Source organism: Apis mellifera, linkage group LG4 (genome assembly GCF_003254395.2).
Source record: "Apis mellifera strain DH4 linkage group LG4, Amel_HAv3.1, whole genome shotgun sequence".
Classification (NCBI taxonomy): Eukaryota; Metazoa; Arthropoda; class Insecta; order Hymenoptera; family Apidae; genus Apis; species Apis mellifera.
Genome location: NC_037641.1, coordinates 4,281,607 through 4,300,539, shown reverse-complemented (window position 1 = coordinate 4,300,539; position 18,933 = coordinate 4,281,607). Strand labels below are relative to the sequence as shown.

Genomic DNA, 18,933 nt, shown 5'->3' with positions numbered 1-18,933 from the left:
TATTTCGTCTCTATCATTGAATTATATCATTATTATGTTTGAACATCATTCGTATACGAATCTTATTAATTCCATTGCTATTTGATATCGCACATTTGTTGTCTTTTATGACGTCGTAAAAGAAATTTTCGTCGAGTTTATTCTCAACTTTACATATCGTAGAAAGTTGACGGATAGACGAATATCACTGGATGAATTTCATTGGCTGATCCCAGACCTTCTTCTTGCTTCCAGTCGAAAGGCAATCTTAGCTCAAACCTGGTAGAAGGAAATCCGGTATTTGCATGCTACGTCCCGTAGGGATTTTTGCGGATATCCCTTCGTTGCCTGAGTAATCAAAAAACCTACGTGATTCTCTCTTTCTATCTTCGACTTTTCCTTTTACGCCCTTCACAACCCCCTCTTCTATCTTGCTTGTTTCCCTTCCGCTCTTTCATTTTTCCACCTCACTTTTATCTCCTTTCTATTCTTCTCTCTCGAGGAAATCCGTATACATTTCCATTTCTACGAACGGTTTCCCATTTTCGCAATCTTGAATCACGTATGGAATTAAGGATATAAAGAAAACGAAGAATGGTAGAATGGTAGATACGTATCGTGTTGAAATATTTCAGATTTTAAACGGTTTTAATTATTAAAGAGGCTGTCCTTGTTTAAAGTGGATATCATTCGAATATTTCACATCATCGAAAGATTTATTTCTCTTGAAATTTCTTTTAAAATTAATTTTATTTCTTACATTATCAGTGTGAAATATTGAATCTATTCGGTAACGCAATCAAGCTTCCTAAAAATTCAATTATCAAAAACTTATCAAATATTTCCTCATGGAAATCATTTTAATCTCATCTCTTTTACGATTCTTCTTTCAAAATACGAGAAATAAAATTTGGCATCCTCGATGCAAAATTTGTAACGAAATGGTCACTGATTACATCAGTAATTTCTTCTTCTTTATGTCTATGTTACAGATCCTCCAGCTGCAAATGAACGATTACAGATACCACTACATGTTCACGACGTTCGTAAGTATTCATCAGTAGTAGATATTCTGTCGTGTTTCTATACCGATGGAAATTGGAAACGGAGCCCCCTTAATGAAGCACACGCTTTAAATACAACCCGTGGAAGTTGGTTTTGCTCCTTTGAAGGATTCTAAATTGAGCACTCGCGAATTCGTTGCTCTTCACTTAATTAACCGACCACAGGTAGATCTGTCAGTGGATCTGTCGTCCAAATTATGATGAACATTACACGAATGCTCAAAATTATTGCTTCTTTACTTTTGAAAAATTAAATTTAATTAAATGTTGTTAATAAATATCTGTTGAATACATCAACGATGCTTCTCATTGTCAATAATTGTAATTTCTTTTCGATTCAGAAATTTGGAAAATAATAAAACTTTGACGAGATGTTTGTTAAAGCGAAAGATCGAAGCAACTATCTCGAAAACGAATGTCGATTCAACGATGTCAAAATGTGGCGGAAATTCATTCGTTTTGCACTCGAAATATTCTGTTTTCTCCCCTGTTTATGACTGTACCAATCTTGGAACTCGAGCACAGAATTCTGTGCTCGATTGTGAGTGCTTGAAATCGTTACAAATACATTTCAATTATTTTTTTTTTAAAAATGATTGTGAGTGCTTAAAATTGTTGCAAATATATCTCGATCATTTTTAAAAATCATTTCAAATAAAGTTGCACGATCTTTGACAGTTACATCTGGTTTCGAAATGCTATTCGCAAAAATACCGTTGGATATTTTTCGATTTACGATATATATATACATATTATTGGTCGGAAATTGATAAAAAAAAATATATTGAAAATAAAATATGATTTTCGAAACGATATTATTTATACTTTCCATGAAATAATCGTATATATTTCATGAAATTTCATAAATTTTAAAATAAATCAAGCTTATATTTATAATTTCAAAATTGACGAGTACAAAAGGAAATTTGATAATTCCATTTTTGTTTGAATTCTCTCTCTTTTCTCGTCATTTGTAAAAAAGCTTTGATATGTTAAAAAAAAAATTGGAAAGCTCGACGAGTCGAATATTAAAAATTTTTGTAAAAATTTTGCAAAATTTAATTTATTAATTTTCCGTCTTATGATCTTACCACGAAGCCAAATCAAACGTTAAAGCCATTCTTTGACGTAAATGTACATGGGATATCAGTGCACACGTTTATCCAAAGGATCGTTGGAGCGTCACGGATTCGGGAAACATGACAGAGCAATAAATCGTGCAACCGCGTTCCTCGATTACTCACGAATCGATGTAAATTAACCGGTGGTATTTGTCTATCAACAGCATTCGAAAATGAATTTCCCAATGAACGCGGAGCATCGCAATCATTCGCTTTAAGGATCTCGCTTAGAACACGATTAATGATCGAAAATATATTCGTTTGAACGAATATCTCAACGATATTAATACATTTCGGAATTTTTTTTTTTTTAATTCGTGTTACGCGAATATATTTATTTTAATTACAAATTTAACGCAACAGAAGCGTTAAATCTCAAATATAATTAACAGACGAAACGTGTAATTTTCAAATAATATAAAAACACGAATAAATTTATCGAAACGGTATACGATTAAAACGAAAGATATCGAACAAAAAAATTAGTATAAAAAAAAAAAATCCTCTGTACTCATACTGTTCGACATATCAAAATTTATTGCTTACAATTTCAATCTATTCGTTTGTCTACTTCTTTTTATTCGTTTATATATCTGCTCCTCTGGTATACTATTTTGTTTACTTGTTTGTCCAGTTTGTTATTATATTTGCATTCCTTCGTTCGCTTACTTTTATTCGTTTGCAAAGCGTATTAATCAATTTTTCGAATCGCGACTTTTTCATAATAAAAGAAAAATAGATACGAATATTATCTGTATACATCGCGCGTTAAATTCGTAATGAAAATAAGACTTAAAATCGAGAACAAGATCACGAAAAATTTTGCTAATTATAAATTGAATTATATAAGTTGAATAAGAACCTATTCTACGAAAAGAAATATAGGAAAAATTTGTTTATTTAAAACAATTAATTGAAAGCAATAATAACTGATTCTTTGTCTCATTTTTAACCCAGGTTGAATCTATCTTATCCCAACTGCGCCATGAATTATAGAACGTTCTGTGTACACAGATTGAGAACAGTGGAATTACTCGTTGGTCGATGAGATGAAAATTCGAAATGAAACTAACTGCTAATTTTGGCATTTATGAGCGGGCAAATATTGACCGAAATAATTATTCCTGATCAAACATAAAGCGTCGAGAGTGGTTGACAAAGGATTGTCTATGAATTTCACACGATCATCGATCGCGTCGACTATTGTTAATGTTACTCGCGTCTCGCGTAATGATTTGGTAATACCTTCATAATTGTCGATCATTGGAAACGTAACCGCGTGACACCCGTGAAACATAAACTCCCACGAGACAATCTAACCAACCTCAATATTATATCCCGAAGAAAACTCGTGCATACATCGGATATGAAATAAATATCACGCTTCACGCGACAAATTGTCACGAATTCAATGCTTACGAATCGATGATATAACACGGAGGAATGTATGAATTAATTGTGTGAAACGAGATTAATAACACGAAGGTTACAAACCGGTACAAATTTACCAACTATCGAATAAAAAAATTGGAAATTATAATTGTGAATAATTGTAAATCATATTTAACCCATTGATTACACTTCTAGACTTTGGCACCAATTTATAAACTTGAAAAAGGGGTAAATTAAAGTTCTGAAGATTCGACAATAACCGTACAGTTCGCAATAATGTTTCCTTTTGCAAAAAGACTGTTCTTAGATCCTCCAGGTGAATAAAGACTGGGTAGATTTTCTTGGACAAAGAGAAATCGACAGCCAATATCTAACTATTTTAAAGAAAAGTAGAGACTTCCGCCTATAGATCTCGCTTTCATCGAGATTTTCAAAGAAATTTTAATCCACTGAACGAATCCAAATACAATAGCTATCATAGTAATGTTTTAATAACAGGGAATTTATTTGGAAGAGAGTGCAATACTCTACAACTTTCCACTTCGACGTCAATAAAATGCTCTCCTTCTTCTCTGAATAACGTTTCATTAATGTTTTTCTTTTTTTTAATTTTATTTTATTATTCCCCTTTTACATATGAAAATAATATATGGTGAGTGGAATAAAATGAGAAAAAATTTGCAGGATAATATTTTTCGAAATAAGAAGAACGGAATCAAATCCAAAATATTACGAGATCTCGAAATTCTTGAAATGCAAAATATTTATTAATGAAATGAAAACACATTTATACAATTTTATAAGTTATTTATACGAATTAATATTTAAATTTTGAGAATTTCGAAGTTCTAACTATCTCTACACTTAATAATAATGGATATGGATATACTTGGAATAAAAGAGAGAAAAAAAATATGATTTTTAGGACATAGAGACATTCGACCTGGAGGATTTCAAGTACAACAGTGTGAACATGACTGCGTTCCGTCTTGTGGACCTCGAGGAACCAAAGGTGGCCGAAGTTCTGAGACAGATGGAACGTTTCCAGCCGATTGGCCACGCTATCCTCAACAAAACCGGAGTTATCCAGGTTGGTGGAAAGTTCAAGTTACTTCGAGGTGTATATGCTCGACCGCCGGAAGTCGCTATCGGCCCCAAAACTCGTTATACCTTCGCCCATTGAAATGGAAAACGGTTTTCCACGTTTCCATTGAACGATCTCGCGCTAACTTTGAGAAAGAATAGTCAATGCCTGATATTCTTTATGGAAAGATCTCCTGATTTACATCATATAACGTCCGAGGATATCGCGCATGGATGGACAAAAATCGGAGGCATAAGCTAAAAGCATTCCATTTTGGAAGATCCATCTCGGGCGAGAAAGAGAAGAGAGTAAATATTGTAGCCCAGATACAAAGCGTGAAGATTTAAGAATATTATTTATCAAAGCTTTATTTGATTTTACGATGAAAATAATTCACGAGATTCTCCGCGGTTTCCTTTAGAAATTTATGGTTGTATTATAACGACAAAAATATAACAGGGAATCTTCCTCTTTTTTTTTAAATCATATCTAAATTATAGATAAACTATACACGTTATTATCCTCTAAAAAATTAGTACATGAAATAGGTATTATAAATGAAGAAGCCCTGGACGAAATTCCAAAAGAACGACATGATTCAACGTATCGATTCGAATGATATCTCGAGAACGGATTTGAATAAAATAAAAACGATTGCAAGAAGAATTTTCTGCCATCAATGATGTTCGTTTCAATTGGCAATCATCATTCACGAATAAGTTATATGACGATGAACAAGCGATATATTGTACTCGTTTGACGAGTATGAATCGTGTTTCGAGTTATTATTAATAAATTGCGAATGAAAGATGTAGTTTAACGTATCGTGCAACGGGAAAAATTATACGTCGAAGTGAGACGAAGATATTCGAATATGGAATAAATTGCAGAAAATTATGGAAATCAGGGAATGATACGCGTAGAAGATTTGCATTAAAAATTCGATACATAATAACGTTCTCTCGATCCGGAAATTACTACGTTAATTCTATTTAATTAGGTTAATATTTATGAATTTAATCAGTCTGTAGCTACCGTGTTATCGTATTCGTTCGGTTCCCCGACATTTCGTTGCAATTTGCGTCTTTATTAGTTTATCTTGTTAATAAACGTATAATTTTCTTTCTGCATGTATTATATCAGATACATATTACAATTTTTCTTCCGTAATTATTAAATGAAAATTAGAGGAGAGTATAACATAGAACAAAAACAAGTTTCAAGTGGAGTTAAAATTAATTCAATATTAATCTGAAAAGATTAATCTGAAGATTAACGAAAAAGAAGAAGAAATTGTCAACATCATTCGATTGCCAATATTTAGTCAACAATTATTCATTATAAATATTGAAACGAAATCATTAGATCAAGATCGTGTTTAAAACATGAACCAGTTTCTTCTCAAAAGCTTTAATAATCATATTTTTGATTTTTTGATCAATTTTTATCGAATATAAATAAAAGAAGCTATAAGATATAATTGTTACTCATCAATAACAAGCTTTCAATTTTTCTCGAGAAAAAAATATTATTGCTTTGTAAAAATTGTAATATGTATCTGATATGATATATGCAAAAAGAAAATTAGACGTTTATTAATAAGATAAACTAATAAAGATGCAAATTACAACGATCGATTCGATTTTTTACCGAGAAATTTGTCGACATAATTTTGACAAATTTTTAATAACAGATCGCGATTTAAAATAAAATCGTTCTGTGTTTCTTTGCACTTCTTCGTAGCTTTTTATCGTTCGGAAATTATAAGATTCAAGGCAAGAATCGACAATTGACTTTACAAAGTAAAACTTCTTTCTTGAATCCGCGGAGAAACTTTGATATAGTTTATTATACCACTTGTCCAATAAACTTTCTCTAAAATCGATTTACGGGAAATTGGGTCTGATAAGGAGAAAGATCGTGATAAATAGATACGAGCAACTTTTCACACGAGGGGAAAACACGTATGTTTCAGGCAGAACCAGCTTTGGTGTACGACAGTGTGCAGGTTTTCGCACACGGTTTGGCGGCATTGGATCGAAGCCACGACCTGAGGCCCGCCAATTTATCATGTGAAAAAGAGGAGCCTTGGGACGATGGTTTGTCCCTTTACAACTACATTAACGCCGTACGTACGTTCTATAATTTTTGATTATCGAGTTCGGTTTACTAGCGAGACCGCAATGCGCAACACGAGCAATTCGAATTGGAAAGTTTTAATAATGATGAAACGTGGACAATGAAAGAAATAAAAAACAAGAATAAAAAAAAATATCAATTGCTCGACAAAGCAAAGAAATTTTTGAAGAATTTATAAAATAATGCAACAAATTTTTGTATCAAATTCGTAAGGAATTACGAAAGAAATGAGAAATTGAATTAAAAAATCCTCCCATTATCTCGATAAATTTTTTACGAAAAATAAAATCCCGAACGTAACTAATTACGTCACTTTACTTATATAAAATATACAACTATATCATTATTATTATACAATGATATAATTATATATTGTTTATTTAATAATAATTTCCCTACTCTCTAACTGAGATTATATAAATTCCAAATCTATCTCGACTGCGACAACTTGTTCCATTCGTTTCTTATATAAAAATTTATTTATTTGAAAATAAATAAATTTATTTATTTTGATCTTTTGATCTTTTTAAAGAAACATAAATCTGAAAATAAAATCTAAATTGCGAGACATTTTATCAATATTTTTCATTTTCATTATTATGGAAATGAAAAATAATTGATAATTAAAAGCATAAAAAAAGAATATAAGCGAAATAAGCTTCCCACAAAGCACTACACTATTTTGCCCATCTACCTTATCTACTTAATTATTCGATGCATGCACTTAAATATATTATATTATATATATATTTAGATATAAATATAATATAGTATAATATATTTTATTTAATCAATATTTTTTTCCTATAAAGGAAACAAATGAAATAAATCTAAATACAACACTAAATATAAAATATAACACTGAAACACAAGACACTCTCTACCTATATTAAAAAATTCTTTTCATATATTTAAGAATTAAATATTTCACTTATAAAATTTGCCTATCAAAATTTCAAAAGATTTTTCCTTTTATAACTCTATTTACATTATGACAAGATATCTCTAAAAAATAAGGATATAAATGCAAATAAGGATAATTAGTGAATGAAGTTGTAGTTATCAAATACTAGAGATTTAAAGGTTTAGAATGAATAAATTCAGGGATGACAAACGATTCGTGATCATATTGAAAAGGAGTTTGCTTTAGATTGTTTTGGAAAACTTCGAATGATATAGAATAGGAAAGTCCAGGATGATATCTTATACTAAGAGGAAGAACACATCATACCACTTATCAAAAACCTATATATTTCTTTTGATCACACTTAAAACTGAAAAATTTATCTCATGATAAAAAACAATTCTCTGACTCAATCCATTGAAAACTGAGGGGTTCCTGAAACATATTATGTAACAAAATTAGTAAAATTTAATAAATTTCTAGCAAATGAAAATCAAAAATCTTCTCCCTCTTCTCGGATTTTCTTCGACTAGTACCTGTAACAACTCAATCTCAATTAGTAATTAAAAAATAATTCATATCGGAAAAATGAAACATTAAACAAATTATTAAAATATTGTTAAGTAACTCAAATGAAAGATCTATCATATCTATCAATAGAAAAAAATATTCTTTTTTAACAATATTTTTAATAACAAATGCTCTCAATGAAAGGGTGCTGAAAAAAAAAACGAAAAGATAACCAGAAGGGTTATCAAAATAGTTATCCACTCAATATAAATCCGAACAAACCGTGAGTGGAACATTTTTTATATTTCGCAACACTAATATACTAAAATTTCCAAAAAAACGCGAAGAGTGCTTTATTGTATTTCAACACAATTATTAAATCAAAAAAAAAAAAAAAATAAAAAAATAAAAAATTCGCGGATTTATCATCAGTAAAGTATTTTAATTTACGAAAATCTATTAAACTAATTTATGCACTCGTGTTTTATTATACGCAACACTAATAGCGGAAGATTGCAGTCATATCCAGAGACTGCCATTGTAACCACCCTTGTGCAGTTTCTTAACTGCAATAGGTGATTCAGGAGTAGCACATTTCCACCATTCAAGTGGAAGAAATATGGGCAATTCGGAAACGGAACATTACTTTAAACAACGCGATCATTTGTTAACGCAACACTACTTTTTCAAAATTACTATTCTTATTTTCTATAAATAAAAAACTACTTCAAATATTTTGACAATATAAATCGCTACAGAATGAATACAAGTTTGAATTAAAAGGAAAAAAAAATAAAAAAATAGACTAATTCATAATTAAAATAATTAAAGCAATCGCGATATTTTTTATAACGCAACACTACAAGAAACGCGATCATCATTTTATCGCAACACTAATTCAACCCGTTATTAATTAATCGCAACACTAATAAAAAATCGCGATGCCCATGATGACTGGATTCGGTGGGCCGGCATGCAATCGGCCAGACAACACAACAACAAATACTACGTATTACTAAAACGAGCACAATGACAAAATAGTAACAATGACTTCCCATTCTTTGGACCCAGAAAAAATCCAAAAAATGAGAAACCATTCGTTGCAGCCCCTCTTCGCGACAGTTTGTCGAGGCCTCTTCGGTCTTCCTCCTTCGGGCGCAATGCCCGCTGAAACTTAAATCTAGGCTCGAGATTCGCTAATCGTAAACAAAAAAAGAAATAAAAAAAAAAAGACTAAATCGCGGAAACTAGCACATGGACGACTAATGATCGTAATGATCATTGTTCATACATGTGCAGAATCTCGAGCGCAACGTTCGTTTCGAAACCAAATCACGACCGCGACCGCGGAATTCGAAAAATCGATGAGCAAAGCCAGAGACAACATGGCATTTTTCCATTCGTCTCAGCTTTACCATCGATTTATCAAATTTTATTTCCTGAAACAGATTGTCACGCGAAAACGCGCCTACCCGACCAGAGACTGTGACAATCTGCCCGGCCCTACCTACTTATACTTAACAGGCATACCAGAAGTATACTACCTATCCTACCTAGCCCTATATTTAAAAAATGGCAAAACGGGCATACCAACACATTCATTCCACGATTCTCACGCATAATACTCGGGCGCAAAAGCCTACACTAGGGAAAGTGTCCCGGGACACCTCCGACACCCGAGCTTGGCACACTACTCTCACACTCTAAGTGTACGTACCATTTTCCTGAAATCGACTGACGATGGCTAGCAACCATTGCGATAAGAACATGTATGTATCAATTAATTGAATATTTTTCAACAAAAATATGTTTTTTGAAAGAATTAAATTACTTAAATAGTAATATTTAATATCATTGTCGTAATTTGGAAGTAAAACTTATATAATATTGCATGTGAATTATTGGAAATTATAATGAGATTACTCGTAAATATATCAAGTTATTTTATCAATTTTATTATATATCAAGTTATATATGGAATGATAAACGACGCAATTCCACAGCCTAACCATACACACACAATGTGGAAAATACGTCGTGCACGATTCACTAACGCATCGTCAATCGCTGAAAAATTATTATAAACTTATAAACTAGATTCATCATGCCCATTGCCTTTCTCTCACCCAAGTAGCACCGGGGCACGTGAATGAGATCCTGGCAATGAACATGGAAAGGGTTAAATCTGAAAATCCTGAGCTAAAAAAAGATATTAGCATATCTAACGAACTAATATTCTTCAATTCAAAATCTATTTACTTTATTTCAAGCTTTAATAAATTTACTTTATAAATTTAACGAATTCTTATTAATTTTAGAAAGCAAAAATGCAGAAACAATAAAAAGAGAAGAAAATAAGAAATTTAAAATGAGAATTAATAATAAATAATTGACTCTACATTGAAATTTATTTATATCATTATTTTTATAATATATTCATTTATACACATATATTCTAAAAATAACCTCAGGCGATCTCTTTATCAAAGTACATTTTCAAAAATGTATGAAAGAAATATTCAAAACTTGTAGCTTTGATTTCAAAATCTGCCTGTCGCGAAGTGTCTTCTTGCATATAATATTTGATATATTTTTAAACAAGAGAAATAAAACTATTATCTTTACTATTTATTTAATTTATGTATATATATATTTAAATATTTGACATTTGTAAATATACTTTAATACATTACAATAATTTATTTCTAGATAATGAACTAATAAGATTATTAAAAATTATTAATATTTAAAAGCACAATATACAAGAAGACCTATCCTGAGCTAATAAATAAAACACAAGAAAAAGAAATGTTACTATTCACGGCTATATTATAAATACCCGTAGTCACTGTGCTCGTGCAAAAATCTACGTATACAACCAATTACTCGTGTCGATTCGGATCTTTCATCCTACGACATGATTGAGTAATCAGAGGAACATAAATGCATGCGACTCACCAATGATGCGAAGAATCTGCTCTCAGGATATCATTGCCATCAGGAATAATCAGGAAATGGAAACTGTAACATATGGAACATTATAATTAAAACATAATTCTATTGAAAAAATTTAAACAAGAAGAGAGAAAATATATAATTACCTCTTCACGTGGTGGATGATTGCCTTATTCTCTTGAGAAACACTGACTCTATCTCGAAAACGAATATTCAAAATAAAAAAAAAATAGAAATAAAAAACTATTAATTATATTTATAATTGGCAAACAAACACTGACTCTAATTTCGCGACTGACTATTATAATTAATTTGAATTAGAACAGCTGTGTTCTAAAAAAATACTTAAAATACCATTACGAAACAAACACTGACTCTACTGACTGCATTGCACGCAGTCACAATTTTCTGAAATAAAAATTGTAGTAAATGGGCATAGGATAAAGAAACAAAATATATTTTCGATATTTTATTTCTTTTTTCTATCGAGCATTTGTTATAAATATATTTGTAATTTTAAAAATTATGAATTAATAGGTAATGAAAGAATAAATTTAATTTATTTATAAGAAAAAATTTAACATCCCAAATAAAATCGTAATTTATTCGATCTTTTCTATTTCCGTCATATTTTTAATAATTTATATATCGATCCTATGAGTTACTTAACAAATAAATATCGTTAAAATTCAATAAAATGAAAATAAAAATGTATCTACTTTCGATACGAAAAATCAAATGTTACCCTTTCTCTGATTGGTTGCATCAAACGGTCGTTAAGAGCATCCATCTTGAAATTTCTTTCCTTCTCTTTGTACACGATCTAAGTATTCAATCACAAATCTGCACAAAAAATAATTAAATTCTTAGAATATATATGAAATTAGAACGAATTGATATTGATACAAGACTATAAAATCTTTTTATAAAACTAATAAAGCCAAATCAAACTCAAATTTCGTTCTAAAAATTAATGGCGTCTATTTCACTAATGACGCATTAACAGCGAGACACGTTATTAAAGAAAATCTAATAATTATTCTTCAAAAAATTATTAATTATAATAAAATTCACAAAATTATTGAACAAATATATTAATTAAGCAATATATACGCGAAAAATAAAAGAATAATTGCAAAAATAACGTACTACGCAATAGATTAATCACGCACTTGAAACGAAACGTCCACACACTACGACTTTCGATTATAAACTGATACCTCGCACCGCGAGTTCGATTATCGAATTGGATTAAGGTAAACGCTCGAAGTTTGGCAACAAATCGATATATGTGTATATCGAACGTACTGTACGAATACGACTAGTAATCTCTTGCGACGATTATATTGTAGATATTTTTCGCCTTGAACGTAATATGAAAACAAAGAAAGAAATACATAGTCAATTTTCTTGGAATCCTGACTTACAGAAAAACATTCTCGACCTCGAACGTAAAATAAAAACAAAAATAATACGAATATACGAATTACGACGCAATTACGAATGAAATATATGAGAATATGTATAAAATATAATTTATTTAAATTATTTAATCTATTGTTTCTACTTTCATATGAATTAAAAAAATAAAAGATATATATATATAAAAATTATATTAATTATTATACATTTTTTTGTTAAAATGAAAAATCTTACCACGTTTACATAATGTACTAACATTTTCGAAATTATTGCAGTATTAAACAATTATTTGCACAAATAAAAGTCGAAATATATGAAATTATACTGATATTGAAGTAAAATAATAACTAAATTTAACTAAAATTCGATTTCAAATGCTTATAATACAAACTACCGGTAACCGTTACACTCAAATGAGTGAGCAATAAAGAAGAATAAAAAGTACAAAAAACAACTCAATTTTAACACAATAATACTCAATAAATGATTAAACACGCACAAATTAATTAAATGAAATCACTAACAATCTACAAATTATATCACAATGTCAATATTTAATAATTATATACCCGTGGCGTTGTAACGTGTATTCTCTTTACGATTCTTGCCAACAGACTGACGCCATATGCATTTCGTTTAGCTACTGGGGCCTTAGCGGCTTTCTGATTGGTTAGAATAATATTGTTCCCTATACTTCAATCGCGCGAAAATTTAAATAGAATAAAATACTTTAATTATAAATTTATGTATCAGAATCTTATAAAAATACTTAAAAGGGAAATATAATAAGAAAATTACGTATAATTCTTAATTTCACATTGCTTTCTAATATAAGAAAATTTTTTTCTAATATAATTTTGATCTAGTAATCCTAGTAATTGTTTCAATATAAATTTTCTAAAATTAATTATATATAAAATAAAATTTTCTTTAATCAAATATTATTTTAAAATAATTTCTAAGAACATATCTTAAAAAAGATTATACTTCATGTGTTATTCGCAAAATATTATGTTTATAAAGTAATTAAAAAATAACAGAAAGTATAATGATACAATTTTGCAGTTGTTTGCATATCTTTCATTTTCGTATTATGGCGATTGTTTATTTAAGCTTATTATAAGAATAAATTCAATTAAAAATTGAAAACTATATAATACATAAGACAAAAAAAAACAAATGTTACTACTTATTAGTATAACAAATACCCACGATTATTGTGTTTCTGCAAAATTCTACCAACCATTTGTATCGATTCAGATCTTTCATCTTACAACATGATTGATTAATTTTTCATTAATCAGAGAAAACATAAGAAAACATAAATGTATGCAACTCACCAATGCAAAAGATGCAAAAGATTTGTATTATCATGACTCATAGAACGTCACTGCCCAATATCATCATCAGGAAATAGAAACTGTAACAAAACATAAAATATTATAATTAAAACACAATTCTATTTGAAAAAATTGAAATAAGCGGGAAAAATATAAAAATAATTACCTCTTCGCGTGATGGATGATCGTTTTATTTTCTTGAGAAACACTGACTCTTTTTTGTAAAAGCACTAACTCTATCTCGAAGACGAATATTAAAATAAAAAATAATAAAAATAAAAATAAAAAACTATTAATTACGTTCATAATTTATAATCAACGAACAAGCACTGACTCTAATTTCGCGATTGACTATTATAATTAAATTGAATCAGAACAGTTATGTTCTAAAAAAATACTTAAAATATTATTACGAAACAAACACTGACTCTATTGACCGCATTGCACGCAGTCACAAATTTCTGAAAGAAAAATTGTATTAAATGAATATGGGATAAAAAAATGCTCTTGATAAAAGGATGCTGAAAAGAAGAAATGACGAAAAGGTAGCCAGAAGGGTTACCAAAATAGACTCAATATAAATCCGAACAAACCGTGAGTGGAACATTTTTTATATCTCGCAACACTAATATACTAAAATTTCCAAAAAACGCGAAGAGTGCTTTATTGTATTTGCAACAAAATTATTAATCTAAAAAAAAAATAAAAAAATAAAAAAATAAAAAATTCACGGATTTATCATCAGTAAAGTATTTTAATTTACGAAACTCTATTAAACTAATTTATGCACTCGTGTTTTCTTATACGCAACACTAATAGCGGAAGATTGCAGTCATATCCAGAGACTGCCATTGTAACCACCCTTGTGCAGTTTCTTAACTGCAATAGGTGATTCAGGAGTAGCACATTTCCACCATTCAAGTGGAAGAAATATGGGCAATTCGGAAACGGAACATTACTTTAAACAACGCGATCATTTGTTAACGCAACACTACTTTTTCAAAATTACTATTCTTATTTTCTATAAATAAAAAACTACTTCAAATATTTTGACAATATAAATCGCTACAGAATGAATACAAGTTTGAATTAAAAGGAAAAAAAAATAAAAAAATAGACTAATTCATAATTAAAATAATTAAAGCAATCGCGATATTTTTTATAACGCAACACTACAAGAAACGCGATCATCATTTTATCGCAACACTAATTCAACCCGTTATTAATTAATCGCAACACTAATAAAAAATCGCGATGCCCATGATGACTGGATTCGGTGGGCCGGCATGCAATCGGCCAGACAACACAACAACAAATACTACGTATTACTAAAACGAGCACAATGACAAAATAGTAACAATGACTTCCCATTCTTTGGACCCAGAAAAAATCCAAAAAATGAGAAACCATTCGTTGCAGCCCCTCTTCGCGACAGTTTGTCGAGGCCTCTTCGGTCTTCCTCCTTCGGGCGCAATGCCCGCTGAAACTTAAATCTAGGCTCGAGATTCGCTAATCGTAAACAAAAAAAGAAATAAAAAAAAAAAGACTAAATCGCGGAAACTAGCACATGGACGACTAATGATCGTAATGATCATTGTTCATACATGTGCAGAATCTCGAGCGCAACGTTCGTTTCGAAACCAAATCACGACCGCGACCGCGGAATTCGAAAAATCGATGAGCAAAGCCAGAGACAACATGGCATTTTTCCATTCGTCTCAGCTTTACCATCGATTTATCAAATTTTATTTCCTGAAACAGATTGTCACGCGAAAACGCGCCTACCCGACCAGAGACTGTGACAATCTGCCCGGCCCTACCTACTTATACTTAACAGGCATACCAGAAGTATACTACCTATCCTACCTAGCCCTATATTTAAAAATGGCAAAACGGGCATACCAACACATTCATTCCACGATTCTCACGCATAATACTCGGGCGCAAAAGCCTACACTAGGGAAAGTGTCCCGGGACACCTCCGACACCCGAGCTTGGCACACTACTCTCACACTCTAAGTGTACGTACCATTTTCCTGAAATCGACTGACGATGGCTAGCAACCATTGCGATAAGAACATGTATGTATCAATTAATTGAATATTTTTCAACAAAAATATGTTTTTGAAAGAATTAAATTACTTAAATAGTAATATTTAATATCATTGTCGTAATTTGGAAGTAAAACTTATATAATATTGCATGTGAATTATTGGAAATTATAATGAGATTACTCGTAAATATATCAAGTTATTTTATCAATTTTATTATATATCAAGTTATATATGGAATGATAAACGACGCAATTCCACAGCCTAACCATACACACACAATGTGGAAAATACGTCGTGCACGATTCACTAACGCATCGTCAATCGCTGAAAAATTATTATAAACTTATAAACTAGATTCATCATGCCCATTGCCTTTCTCTCACCCAAGTAGCACCGGGGCACGTGAATGAGATCCTGGCAATGAACATGGAAAGGGTTAAATCTGAAAATCCTGAGCTAAAAAAAGATATTAGCATATCTAACGAACTAATATTCTTCAATTCAAAATCTATTTACTTTATTTCAAGCTTTAATAAATTTACTTTATAAATTTAAATTAAATTACTTTTCTTATTAATTTTAGAAAGCAAAAATGCAGAAACAATAAAAAGAGAAGAAAATAAGAAATTTAAAATGAGAATTAATAATAAATAATTGACTCTACATTGAAATTTATTTATATCATTATTTTTATAATATATTCATTTATACACATATATTCTAAAAATAACCTCAGGCGATCTCTTTATCAAAGTACATTTTCAAAAATGTATGAAAGAAATATTCAAAACTTGTAGCTTTGATTTCAAAATCTGCCTGTCGCGAAGTGTCTTCTTGCATATAATATTTGATATATTTTTAAACAAGAGAAATAAAACTATTATCTTTACTATTTATTTAATTTATGTATATATATATTTAAATATTTGACATTTGTAAATATACTTTAATACATTACAATAATTTATTTCTAGATAATGAACTAATAAGATTATTAAAAATTATTAATATTTAAAAGCACAATATACAAGAAGACCTATCCTGAGCTAATAAATAAAACACAAGAAAAAGAAATGTTACTATTCACGGCTATATTATAAATACCCGTGGTCACTGTGCTCGTGCAAAAATCTACGTATACAACCAATTACTCGTGTCGATTCGGATCTTTCATCCTACGACATGATTGAGTAATCAGAGGAACATAAATGCATGCGACTCACCAATGATGCGAAGAATCTGCTCTCAGGATATCATTGCCATCAGGAATAATCAGGAAATGGAAACTGTAACATATGGAACATTATAATTAAAACATAATTCTATTGAAAAAATTTAAACAAGAAGAGAGAAAATATATAATTACCTCTTCACGTGGTGGATGATTGCCTTATTCTCTTGAGAAACACTGACTCTATTTCGAAAACGAATATTCAAAACAAAAAAAAAATAGAAATAAAAAACTATTAATTATATTTATAATTGGCAAACAAACACTGACTCTAATTTCGCGACTGACTATTATAATTAATTTGAATTAGAACAGCTGTGTTCTAAAAAAATACTTAAAATACCATTACGAAACAAACACTGACTCTACTGACTGCATTGCACGCAGTCACAATTTTCTGAAATAAAAGTTGTAGTAAATGGGCATAGGATAAAGAAACAAAATATATTTTCGATATTTTATTTCTTTTTTCTATCGAGCATTTGTTATAAATATATTTGTAATTTTAAAAATTATGAATTAATAGATAATGAAAGAATAAATTTAATTTATTTATAAGAAAAAATTTAACATCCCAAATAAAATCGTAATTTATTCGATCTTTTCTATTTCCGTCATATTTTTAATAATTTATATATCGATCCTATGAGTTACTTAACAAATAAATATCGTTAAAATTCAATAAAATGAAAATAAAAATGTATCTACTTTCGATACGAAAAATCAAATGTTACCCTTTCTCTGATTGGTTGCATCAAACAGTCGTTAAGAGCATCCATCTTGAAATTTCTTTCCTTCTCTTTGTACACGATCTAAGTATTCAATCACAAATCTGCACAAAAAATAATTAAATTCTTAGAATATATATGAAATTAGAACGGATTAATATTGAAAGGAGACTATAAAATCTTTTTATATAATTAATAAAGCCAAATCAAACTCAAATTTCGTTCTAAAAATTAATGGCGTCTATTTCACTAATGACGCATTAACAGCGAGACACGTTATTAAAGAAAATCTAATAATTATTCTTCAAAAAATTATTAATTATAATAAAATTCACAAAATTATTGAACAAATATATTAATTAAGCAATATATACGCGAAAAATAAAAGAATAATTGCAAAAATAACGTACTACGCAATAGATTAATCACGCACTTGAAACGAAACGTCCACACACTACGACTTTCGATTATAAACTGATACCTCGCACCGCGAGTTCGATTATCGAATTGGATTAAGATAAACGCTCGAAGTTTGGCAACAAATCGATATATGTATATATCGAACGTATTGTACGAATACGACTAGTAATCTCTTGTGACGATTATATTGTAGATATTTTTCGCCTTGAACGCAATATGAAAACAAAGAAAGAAATACATAGTCAATTTTCTTGGAATCCTGACTTATAGAAAAACATTCTCGACCTCGAATGTAAAATAAAAACAAAAATAATACGAATATACGAATTACGACGCAATTAGGAATGAAATAGATGAGAATATGTATAAAATATAATTTATTTAAATTATTTAATCTATTGTTTCTACTTTCATATGAATTAAAAAAATAAAAGATATATATATATAAAAATTATATTAATTATTATACATTTTATTAAAATGAAAAATCTTACCACATTTACATAATGTACTAACATTTTCGAAGTTATTGCAATAATTAAACAATTATTTCCACAAATAAAAGTCGAAATATATGAAATTATAATGAT

At 29.6% G+C, this 18,933-nt stretch overlaps 1 protein-coding gene across 9 annotated transcripts in view; it reads left to right on the top strand.

The window, feature by feature from the left end:
* Positions 1–18,933, top strand: part of LOC411050 (glutamate receptor ionotropic, kainate 2) — a 153,582-nt gene that overhangs the window by 97,061 nt on the left and 37,588 nt on the right. For all 9 annotated transcript variants that reach the window (XM_016911941.2, XM_016911940.2, XM_026440130.1 and 6 more), the window contains 3 exons: positions 972–1,025; positions 4,482–4,646; positions 6,616–6,768. In XM_016911941.2, coding sequence (XP_016767430.2) covers positions 972–1,025; positions 4,482–4,646; positions 6,616–6,768 — 372 coding nt within the window. The remainder of the gene's footprint in view (positions 1–971; positions 1,026–4,481; positions 4,647–6,615; positions 6,769–18,933) is intronic.